A 12,160-nucleotide genomic window follows, 5' to 3' on the forward strand; every position below is an offset into this window, starting at 1 on the left:
CCCTTATATTGTGCGCCAGTACAAAAATACCCCCTTACAATGTGCGCCAGTACAAAAATACCCCCTTATAATGAGTGCCAGTACAAAAAGACCCCCTTAGCTGTGCGCCAGTACAAAAATACCCCCTTATAATGTGCCCCAGTACAAAAATACCCCCTTATAATGTGCGCCAGTACAAAAATACCCCCTTATATGTGTGCCAGTACAAAAATACCCTCTTATAATGTGCACCAGTGCAAAAACACCCCCTTATATGTGCGCCAGTACAAAAATACCCCCTTATAATGTGCCCCAGTACAAAAATACCCCCTTATATTGTGCACCAGTACAAAAATACCCCCTTATATTGTGCACCAGTACAAAAATACCCCCTTATAATGTGCGCCAGTACAAAAATACCCCCTTATAATGTGCGCCAGTACAAAAATACCCCCTTATAATGTGCGCCAGTACAAAAATACCCCCTTATAATGTGCACCAGTACAAAAATACCCCCTTATCTATGCGCCAGTACAAAAATACCCCCTTATAATGTGCGCCAGTACAAAAATACCCCCTTATATTGTGCACCAGTACAAAAATACCCCCTTATAATGTGTGTCAGGGCAAAAATACCCCCTTATATTGTGCGCCAGTACAAAAATACCCCCTTATAATGTGCGCCAGTACAAAAATACCCCCTTATATGTGTGCCAGTACAAAAATACCCCCTTATAATGTGCCAGTACAAAAATACCCCCTTATAATGTGCACCAGTACAAAAATACCCCCTTATATTTTGCACCAGTACAAAAATACCCCCTTAGAATGTGCGCCAGTACAAAATTACCCCCTTAGAATGTGCGTCAGTAAAAAAAATACCCCCTTATAATCTGTTCTAGTGCAGAAAATGCCCGCTCTTAGTGCCCCCAGTAGATGCCCCCACAGTGGTGCCAAATAAAAAGCAATGAACAGAAATACAGAACTTACCGCCATCAGCCGTCAGCGCTGCGGCCTGTACTCTGTGCGGCTCAGGTGGTGCGACCGCTGTAGCTACAAGCACTCGGACTGAAGCCTATAAGAGGCGACTGCAGGGCAGGTAGACATTGCCCCCTGCGCCACCACTAGAGATGGCCTTGCGGTTCGCCCGGCGGTCGTTTCGCGGTGAACTTTGCTCATTCGCAGTTCGCTGAACGGGCGAACATATGGCGATATCCGCCTGCGCCATATTCTTTTACATTGTGCCGAAATGTGACCCATGACACAGCCATCAGGTGGTACAGGACGGCCAATGGAGACGTTCCAGCACATGGACACATCCCCTACCCTCAGCACATGGACACACACCCTACCCTCAGCACATGGACACACCCCCTACCCTCAGCACATGGACACACCCCCTACCCTCAGCACATGGACACACCCCCTACCCTCAGCACATGGACACACACCCTACCCTCAGCACATGGACACACCCCCTACCCTCAGCACATGGACACACCCCCTACCCTCAGCCCATGGACACACCCCCTACCCTCAGCACATGGACACACCCCCTACCCTCAGCACATGGACACACCCCCTACCCTCAGCCCATGGACACACCCCCTACCCTCAGCACATGGACACACCCCCTACCCTCAGCACATGGACACACCCCCTACCCTCAGCACATGGACACACCCCCTACCCTCAGCACATGGACACACCCCCCTTATAAATAAACATGATCTGGCTGCCATTTTACATTCAGTGTTTTGCCGGTGTAGGGAGAGGTCGCTGTGTGGAGCAGGGACAGGCTGTTAGGGCCACCAAACGCTGGCTAATAGGGCCACAAAAGTCCTTGTAAGGACCGGTATAGGTGCGCTATCGATAGCTGTGATACACAGAGGGTGCGATATACTTATAATATACTTTCTAACATAGACGGTATATTATAGTGGATTTGTATTGTGCAGCAGTTGTCTGCGGTTTTGCTGCGTTACCGCAGCTACAGATAGTGACAGACGACATTGGAACAACGTTCTCCCGTGGCCTAAAAAAAAAACGTTCTAGGCTCCAGCAGGCCACATTTCAGAGAATATCCCTTTAAGACGCATAAAAATGTCCCCTGATTAAGATACATATTTTTTGTTGGAATTTTTGCCACTGATCCCCCTCTGGTCACTGTTCATGTTGTGGGACTATTTGTGGACTTCTACTAAGTATTTGGTGGCTGCAAATATGAGCTGAAGATTTTCAGGTTCGCCTGTCATTAAAGTGAATGGGGCCCGCTGCCGCAAGCTTGCGGTTCACGAACATTTGATTGTATTCACGAACCGTCCCCGACGCCAGTCCCAGCCACAGCATCTAACTGTATCGCCATCCTAAGGGGGCCCCCTTGACTTAAAGGGGTTGTCCGGGTTCAGAGCTGAACCCGGACATACCCTTATTTTCACCCCGGCAGCCCCCCTGAGCCTAGCATCGGAGCATCTCATGCTCCGATGCGCTCCCGTGCCCTGCGCTAGATCGCGCAGGGCACAGGCTCTTGTGTTTTCAATAACACACTGCCGGGCGGTAACTTCCGCCCAGCAGTGTGTTCGGTGACGTCACCGGCTCTGAGGGGCGGGCTTTAGCTCTGCCCTAGCCGTTTTACTGGCTAGGGCAGAGCCAAATCCCGCCCATCAGTGCCGGTGACGTCACCGGGCTGCCTGTCAGCCCCATAGAGAGCCCCGGTACGTCACCGGAACTCTGAAAAATGCCTTTGCCCTGCGCGATTTAGCGCAGGGCAAAGGAGAGCATCGGAGCATGAACTGCTCCGATGCTCATGTCAGGGGGGCTGCCGGGGTGAAAATGGAGGTATGTCCAGGTTCAGCTCTGAACCTGGACAACCCCTTTAAGTTCCTGTTGCAATTGCAACCACTGCAACCCCTATTGTTGTGCCCTTGGGGGGGGGGTGCCCTGACCTTCCCCTAATAGCAGAAGTTGGATTTCAAAATAAAGGGTCTGTAGAAGGATAGAGGAGAATGGAGGACAGAGGAGACAAGAGAAGGACAGACGAGAATGGAGGAGGACAAAAGAGACTAGAGGAAAACAGAGGAGACCCAAGGGAGGACAGAAGAGACCAGAGGAGATATGAGTCCATAGGAATCCAGAGGAGACCAAAGGGAGGACAGCAGAGACCAGAACAGAACGTAGGAAGACAGAGTTGACTGAAGGAGAGCAGAGGGGTCTGAAGGAGGAGAGAGGAGAACAGAATAGAACGGAGGAGAAAGGAGACTGGAGGCGAACAAATTACACCGGAGGAGGAAATAGGAGACTAGAGGAGGACAGAAGAGAACAAAGGAGGATAGAGGAGACCGGAAAGGGACAGAGGGGTCTGGAGAGGAGCATAGGGGTGTGGAGGAATACAGATGTGACCAGAGGATGATGGAGTAGACTGGAGGAGGACAGAGGGGTCTGGAGAGGAGCATATGGGTGTGGAGGAATACAGATGTGACCAGAGGATGATGGAGTAGACTGGAGGAGGACAGAGGGGTCTGGAGGAGGATAGAGGGGTGTGGAAAAAGACAGGGGAGACCAGAGGAGGACAGAAGAGACCAGTGAAGGACTGAAGAGACGGGAGGAGGACAGAGGAGACAGGAGGACAGAAAAGAATGGAAGACAGAAGAGACCAGAGGAGGGACAGAAGACCAGAGGAAGACAGACAGAGACCAGAGGAAGACAAAAGAGAACATAGGAGGACAGATGAGACCAGAGGAAGACCAGGGTAGGACAGAGGAGTCTGGAGGGGAACAGAGGTGGTGGAGGAGGAGAGAAGGACAGAGAAGAAAGGAGGAGGGCAGAGGAGACTGGAGGAGAACAGAGGGGTCTGGAGGAGGACAGAAGAGACCAGAGGAGGACAGAGAGGTCTGGAGGGTAACAGAGGAGTCTGGAGAGGACAGAGGGATCTGGAGGAAAACATAATCCCAGAGAATATGGCAAAGCCCTCCAGACAACTGAAGATATGAATCCTTGATATAAACGTTTCCACATGATGAGTATGGTGGTGATGGTGGTGTGGGGGTGCGGTCTGAAACCTTTGCTTAATTACTAAGATTGTTTGTCCATTCAGAGCTATACCAGATGAATTGGTCATCCTTATCACCAGGAGTGTGGAGTCTTGGAGCTTGAGAAGTTACCTGGGATGATAGGTGCAAGTAGAAAAATCTAAAACTCAGGTGCAGCACGGGAAAAGTCTTGGCGCTTGGGATAAGAAGTTGTGATGGAAGGACATTGCTTAGTGGGAGGGTGTATGTATGATGGAGGATTTTGCCGTTCTACCTGACAGGTGAAGCAATCATAGTTAACCCTATCCTTCCTGGATAACCCTTTGCTGGATATCACAGTGCAGAGACCATCATAGGGAGTCAAGAATGTGGAGCACATGCTTCCTGCCCTGATCTGATTACACACAGTCTATTGGTACAGACAGACGGCCACTTACCCTGGCACAGCAGCAGTGTGTAGCGCAGCGGGCTCCCCATGTCTGGGTGCACACCTGTGTTTTCGGAGGCGGGTGCTGGGTCTTAGCGTTGGGTGCAGTTCAGTTTCACAGCTTGTTGCTGCTGTAAAGCTTCCTTAGTGAAATGTGTGAAAATTCTGCAGAACTGAGAATATTTGTGTAGACACGGATGTGAGCCTCCCTGCCTCCCTGGCTTGATGTCTGCAGGCTCCACCACTCCATACTGTCCTAGAACATCCCTCTGAGAGGTCTACTGTGCATCAGGATCAGTAGTCCTCACCTTAGTATGTGGCAGTGTATGCATTATCTAGTATGACTGAAGGTAAAAGGTCTATCAAGGTGGACTGGAGCGTGATCATGAATCTTAGATTACCATTGTTGATCCAGATGACAGTGAAAACCTCTAGAAAGCAGAGGCTTTTATCATGTCCTCATGAGTTGAGACCAGATCTTCTGGAACTTCACCATTCTCACCATAAAGAAGTCTGGTCACCACAGGAGAGGGGAGGACGGGCATAAGGATGGACTCACCGAACCTGGTGGTTCAGTAGGAGGGGCTTCTCATGTGTCATGTGCAGGGAGAAGCAAATCCCTCCCTGATGGAGGGGTTGTGAGAAGTTTTCTGGGGGCAGTGATGGTGGTCTGGATTGTCTCGGGATGACCCTATTACATAGAGGTTTAAGGGTGGCTATATAGCATTTCTACTAGGAATACAGATCAGATCTCTGTTTCTTGTGAGCTGTGGACTCTAAGCTTTGGAACAGTAGTGATCTACCAGGGAGAACGTAGGAGTAGCCCTTGGGCCCATTTAAGTGTCTTTACTGCTTCAGGAGTGGTATCACTTCACTTCATGCATTGGACATAGGGGCCCTGGAATCCTGACCTCCTGACACTAATAATCATCCACCTTCCCACCAATGTCCTCTTTACTTGCAGGTTTGGGGTTCATTTTTCTTGGGGTGTCCATACTTTCCCACAGATTTACCCCTGGGCCAGCGTCATTCATATTCAGCTGCTGTTCTCATAAATTTATTGAAAGTGAAAGAAAACGTGTGGCAGGAACATGTCGCTCCGGGCTTCCTGTGGTTTCACACATGGTGCTGGGAACGGATTTAACCCCTTCATGCAGTGATGACTCACGATATCAAGCGGGACATGAAAGCCCTTCAATGTGAACCAGCGACCAATGATGCAAATGTAATTCTCCTTCAATCAGTGTGCACTTAAAAGTATGTGAATCCGCCTCATATAGCAGTGTGGCAGGTGAGAAGAAGTAACATATGACCATACTGTCACAGCAGGAATAATCACGGCAGTATAGTGTCCGAAACAATGGGAATTGAATCCTCTCATCACATCTAAACGAATCCATGATGGTGGGCCTTGAAACAATCTACCCTGATGACTGATACAATACTGACATAAAACACACTGCAGACATGCAATGGTGGATTATAGCATGGGCGGCAAAACTGCTTTGTGCTGGTTTCTGCAGGACCTGCTAATGATCTTGTGAGCTCTGAAAGACCTGCTGATGATCTTGCGATCTCTGAAGGACCTGCTGATGATCTTGTGAGCTCTGAAGGACCTGCTGATGATCTTGTGAGCTCTGAAGGACCTGCTGATGATCTTGTGAGCTCTGAAGGACCTGCTGATGATTTTGTGAGCTCTGAAGGACCTGCTGATGATCTTGTGAGCTCTGAAGGGCTTGCTGATGATCACATGAGCTCTGAAGGTTCTGCTGATAATCCTGTGAGCTCTGAAGGACCTGCTGATGATCTTGTGAGCTCTGAAGGACCTGCTAATTAACACATAAGCTTTGAAGGATCTGCTGAGGATCACATGAGCTCTGAAAGACCTGCTAATGAACACATGGGCTCTGAAGGATCTGCTAATGAACACTTGAGCTCTGAAGGACATTATGATATTCACATGAGATCTAAAGGGCCTTCCGATGATCTTATGAGCTTTGAAGGACCTGCGGATGATCACATGAGCTCTAAAGGATCTGATGAATATCACATGAACTCTGAAGGATCTGCTGATGATCTTGTGAGCTCTGAAGCATCTGCTGATGATCTTGTGAGCTCTGAAGGATCTGTTGAGGATATTGTGAGCTCTGAAGTACTTACTGATGATCACATGAGCTCTGGAAGATCTGCTGATAATCACATGAACTCTGAAGGACCTTATGATGATCACATAAGCTCTGAAGGACCTGCTGATGATCACATGAGTTCTGAAGGACCTGGTGATGATCACATGAGCTCAGAAGACCCTGCTAATGATCCCATGAGCTCTGAAGGACCTGGTGATGATCACATGAGCTCAGAAGAACCTGCTAATGATCACATGAGCTCTGGAGGACCTTGTGATGATCACATGAGCTCAGAAGATCCTGCTAATGAACACATGGGCTTTGAAGGATCTGCTAATGAAAACTTGAGCTCTGAAGGACCTTCTGATTATCACATGAGATCTAAAGGACCTCCTGATGATCACATGAGCTCTGAAGGACCTTCTAAAGATCTTATGAGCTCTGAAGGACCTGCTGATATTCACATGAGCTCTGAAAGATCTGCTAATGATCACATAAACTCTGAAGGACATTCTGATGATAACATGAAATCTAAAGGACCTTCTCATGATCAGAAGCTCTGAAGGACCTGCTGATAATCACATGAGCTCTGAAAGATCTTCTAATGATCACATAAACTCTGAGGACCTTCTGATGATCACATGAAATCTAAAGGACCTTCTCTTGATCATGAGCTCTGAAGAACCTGAGGAGGATCACATGACATGGAGAAAGATCTAGATACTTTACAAGATGTTCCACGGCATTTTTGCAAGTATCACACCTCTGACCCATGAGGCCTCAAAGTAAAGCATAGATAGAGTTAGATTGGGGTCTAGAGGTGGCAATATAAAACAAGCCCTACTACGTAGAGAAACCAGGTGGATAGTAATTCTGGACACAATGGTCCCTTGCGGCTTGAATGAGTCCAATAGCTTCAACTCATTTCTGTAATATGGCGTGAATTTTAAATCAGGGTATATTATCTTATTTTATGCTTAGGATTTTTTTAAAAATAATCTGTTAGATCTTTTTTCTTTCTATTTGAGATAATTATATTCTGCCTCTTTGTTCGGGACAAGGTGGAAGTGGTATAATGAAGTGGCCATGAGATGGTGTTCTTCGGATATGAAAATGAAGAACTGGAGCCAACAAGATTATGAACTCAAGTGGACTTCTCTCACAATTACCATAGCTGTTATATATGGAATGGGGTTTTGGGGTGTTATAGCCCCTTTTTGGAATATTATGAGAGTGGAAGGGTAATTAATGCTCATTAGTAGGTGACCACTGTGAAGGTGGGGTAGATAGTCACCTGTCGGCCACCAACTGACCCTATTGGGTGATATGTGTGGTAGATATATGGGTAGATTTAAGTCTTTAAGGCGGACTTTCTACCCCACTGATCGTATAGTAGGGATGGACCGTATATGATCTAGTTTTAAGGCTTGTATAATTATTGGCATTAATGCTGTATGAGGAGAGATCGGCACTTGATGTACTCGATGTATTATGAATTATTTAGTTTTTTAGCATATTTATTATATTGATCTAGTTTGTCACTATTTTAATTGACTTGATATGTGATATGAGTTTATGAACGGCCCATGTGATCGGTACTAACAGACACGTACTGTATAATGTTTGAATATACACATGAGTAGGAGTCACTGTTGTCACCGTTTATATGTCTATTGTGGCCGCGGCCACGGTCAGTAAGGTGACGGGAGGGGGCTAGACAGTGGCTGGTGTGTGCCTGGAGCCACGGGACGTGGGCCTGCCTAAAAGAGGGCCAAAGAGACACCAGGTAGGAGAAGTGCTGCTGTTTAATGCGTGTGGAACAGGGTTACAAAGCCAAGGAACGGAATACCTGTCGGGTTTCAGTCAGCGGATCCGGGATGTATCGGGAAAAACAGGCAGATCTCCACCTACCCATGTGACGGATGACGTGCGGAGGCGTCCCGTGCTTGGAAGCCGCTGAAGCTGCTCCGATGCGGAATGAATGTCCTGATATGGTTTTGGGGTCCACCCCCAACCCTGCGACCAGGGATCTGATGTGGGAGACAAACTGTGGCGTGGAAAGGGGTTTCCCCTGGAATGGCAGCAGCGGAGACTCTGGATCTGGAGATGGTGTGTAACCCAGGAGATGTTGGAGTACCACCACCGGACACCAGGCGTTCCCGGACTTGAAGAAACGGATCAGTACGGGAGGACCGGTCTGGGACGTCTTGGTGGAAGGCAGGCTTAGTACCAGATGATCCTGGCTCCAGGATAGCTGTTTCTTTTTCAGGAAGACCGTTTTCCGGGAAGGAACTGAAAATTCTCCTGGACGAAGGAAGCCGTAGAAGCTTAGGTACATCGCGGCTTTGATGACCAGGCTAGGGAAATGGCCAAAAGGATTGCCATCTAGGGCTGCAGACAGCTGCCTAAACAGCTCACCGGAGACCGGCCGACGGGACGGGTTGGAGTCTTTACTGTTTTTCTCAATGCCTCTGAGCGTGGCCTTGACGGCTTGGGATGTGAACGCTGCGCGTACTTCTGGGTTCTGAAGGGCTAAGAAGTGCTGCGCCCCGGCCAGGTACAAACGTATGGTGCTGGGTGCCAGCTTGAGGTTGACATGGCAATGGGCCATGAAAGCCATGATGTACGCAATGAAGGACATCCCCTGTTGGGGATGGATCCTGGAAAACGCCTGGAAGTGGTTCCAACCAGTGCCGTAGTTGCGAGCCGTGTTGACCGAAAGGGATCGGTGCCTGAGGTCCTCGGCGGTTGCCAGCAGAGACCTTAGTCCAACATCAGGTCGCTGAAACCGGGAATTCGGGCCCCGGTCCGGTCTGCTTCTGGACATACCTGAAAGAAGGTGTGAAAATTGAACCTCGATAAGGCATCGGCCGCCGTGTTGCTGGTACCTGGGATATGGGAACATGAAAAATGAAAGTTATGGGTCATGGCCAGCCAGACCAGTTTGCGCAACAGGGACATGACCCTGGCCGACTTAGCTCGGCCTTTGGAGATGATGTCCACGAGGTCCTGGCTGTCAGACACAAACATGACGCTGGAATTTGCCCAGAGGTGACCCCAGACAGAAGCGGCCGCCACGATGGGGTAACATTCCAGGAATGGTGATGAGCTGAGGGACTGAGGGTCGGAACTGACCTGAGGAGGCCATGGGCCAGCCAGCCACTGGGACCCGAATATGGCCGCGAAACCCCGGGATGCTGCGGCATCGGCAAACACCCTGGTGGATGACTGGGACCATGAGGGGACAAACAGGCTGACACCGTTCCAAGATAACAGAAAGCTGTCCCACATGCGTAAGTCTGCCATGGCAGCCCTGTCCAAGTGGACAATGCTGCTGGGTTCGGAGGCTGAGGGAAGGAGCGAGAGCAGCCGGGAAATGAAAGCCCTGCCCTGGGGCATGACCCTTAAGGCAAAGTTCAGCCGACCCAGGATGGACTGTAGCTCGACCTTGGTCACCTGGGACGAGGTGATGGCCCTGGCCACGACTTCCCGTATCTGGGACAGCTTTGCCTCTGGAAGCCTGGCTTCCATTTTGTCTGAGTCCAGGACAATGCCCAGGAAGGTGATGGAAGTGACCGGCCCCGCGGTCTTCCCCTGCGAAATTGGGATGGAAAGGGCGGCAAAGATCTCCAGGAGTGAGAGCAGCCCTGATGGTCGACCTAGCGGAGGTTCAATGAGGAGGAAGTCATCCAGGTAATGGATGACCGCTGGGGCGCTGCCGTGGTGGATCAGGATCCAGTGCAGGGCCTGCGCCAATTGGTCGAATAACCACGGGCTGCTTTTTGAGCCGAAGGTCAACCTGTTGGCAAAATAGAACTTGCCTTCCCACCTGATGCCATAGAACTGCCAAAGGTGAGGGGCAATGGGCAGCAGTTTGAAGGCGTCCGCAATGTCCGTTTTAGACAACCAGGCGCCTTTCCCGGCGCTAAGGATGAGGGCAATGGCCTCGTCTATGGACGCGTAGGTCATGGAAAATTCTTCCGAAGGGATGAGCGAATTGATGCTGGGGATGACAGAATCATGGGGGGCGGAGAGATCATAAATCAAACGTTTTTTATTTGAATCTTTTTTGGCCACGATGCCTATGGGACTGATCCGCCAGCGAGAAAAAGGCACCTGGTCGAAGGGGCCCAGGAGGAACCCTTTCTCCACCTCCGAATTCAGGAGTTCCTGTACAGCGGTGGGATCTGACCTGGCCGACTGCAGGTTGTCGCACTCCCAGGTGGAATGGGGTAGTGCCACCAACCCTGTGTCAAACCCGGAGCAGAGGCCAGTGATCAGGAAGTCCACGAACCCTGGCGCCGGATGGTCCCGTAACAGGAGAGCCAGGAGGTCGATGTCGCAGTCGGCTAGTCATAGGCGCTTGTACCCCTTCTTGGGACATGTGGACCTGGGGTGGGCCCTGAAGCAGATGGAGCAGATGTGCAGGGCCCTGCAACCGCTAAAAACACATGCACCAAAGTTAAAGTTGTTGCAAACTTGGCTGTTGCCAAGGTAGACAATGGGTCTGCCCAGCTTATCGGTGGTGGAGGGACTGCGGGAGACCCCAGAGGGGCCAGGAATGGCCTTGTCTGGTTGGGCCGTGGCCGTTTGAGGACACCACTCAGTAGAATGGAAAATCGACTGGCAGGTCGAACAAGCGGGGGCCCGGAGGCCGGCGAAATGCTGGCAGAACAACTCCATGTCCAGCGTGGCCCAGTTGACAGAGAACTGGAACTGGGCAAGCGCGGCGGCGGCCTTGGCTGAGAAGGAGCGGTGGTAGTCATAAAAAGCCGTGCCGCCGTACTTGTGCCCCAGTCCAGTGACCCTGTGTAGATACGTGTCCAGCTCCTCCCGGCGGGCCGGGGAAGCGGAGCAGAGCACGTCTCTAAACAGGCCGAAGGCCAACACAAACTCGACGACAGAGAGCTTGCGGTTAAGACGCCCATCCTTGGCCCGAAGGACCACTGAGACCTCCCCGCAGTCAAAAGTCTTGCTGTCTGCGGCATCGTGGGACGCAATCAGGATGGACGCGAGATTCACGTCCTTGCCCGCCAAGATGTCCTTCCTGATGTGGTCGGGTACCAAGTGCGCAGGAGCCACCACCGGAGCAGCCGGGAACGTACCTGGAGCCGGAAGCTGCAACAGAGGGGGATCGGAGACGGGGACCACCGCCTGGGAAGATGCCGGTGTTCTGGACTCCAAGTCCACCACCCTGGTCCTGATGTCAGCAACGGACGAGATGAGGGAATCCAAGGAGGCCTGCAACAGCACCAGGGACTGCTGGATGGCTGGAGGTGGATCTTCCCCTTCAGGAGCGCTGGACTGGGTCATCAACAGGCGGTATAACTCGGCCTTCCTGGCTGACGCTGGGTGTCTGATGCCTCTCTTGGCCAATTCCGCAATGAGCCTCGGCACAGTCCATCTTCGGAGGGCAACTGGGCCGCCTTGGCTGGAGACTGAGGTACCCGGGAGGGACAACATGTCGTCGACGTCAGAGACCTGTGACATGGCTTCAATGATGGCAGAGACCTTGCAACACCTGGGAGCGTTGGGTCAACACCCTTGTCTTACCGTCAGAGGATGGACGGGAACGAAACGGCTGGACCTGGGAACTGGAA

At 50.8% G+C, this 12,160-nt stretch overlaps 1 protein-coding gene across 1 annotated transcript in view; it reads right to left on the bottom strand.

The window, feature by feature from the left end:
• The window catches only part of LOC122922822 (integrin alpha-M-like), a gene marked incomplete at its 3' end in the record, with an annotated part of 59,366 nt that extends 54,783 nt beyond the window's left edge, over positions 1-4,583 (bottom strand). Inside the window, exon 1 of the mRNA XM_044273572.1 lies at positions 4,445-4,583. Coding sequence (XP_044129507.1) covers positions 4,445-4,484 — 40 coding nt within the window. The remainder of the gene's footprint in view (positions 1-4,444) is intronic.
• Between the last annotated feature and the right edge of the window lie 7,577 nt (positions 4,584-12,160).

The sequence above is a fragment of the Bufo gargarizans genome, unplaced genomic scaffold, assembly GCF_014858855.1.
Source record: "Bufo gargarizans isolate SCDJY-AF-19 unplaced genomic scaffold, ASM1485885v1 fragScaff_scaffold_767_pilon, whole genome shotgun sequence".
In the NCBI taxonomy this organism is placed as follows: Eukaryota; Metazoa; Chordata; class Amphibia; order Anura; family Bufonidae; genus Bufo; species Bufo gargarizans.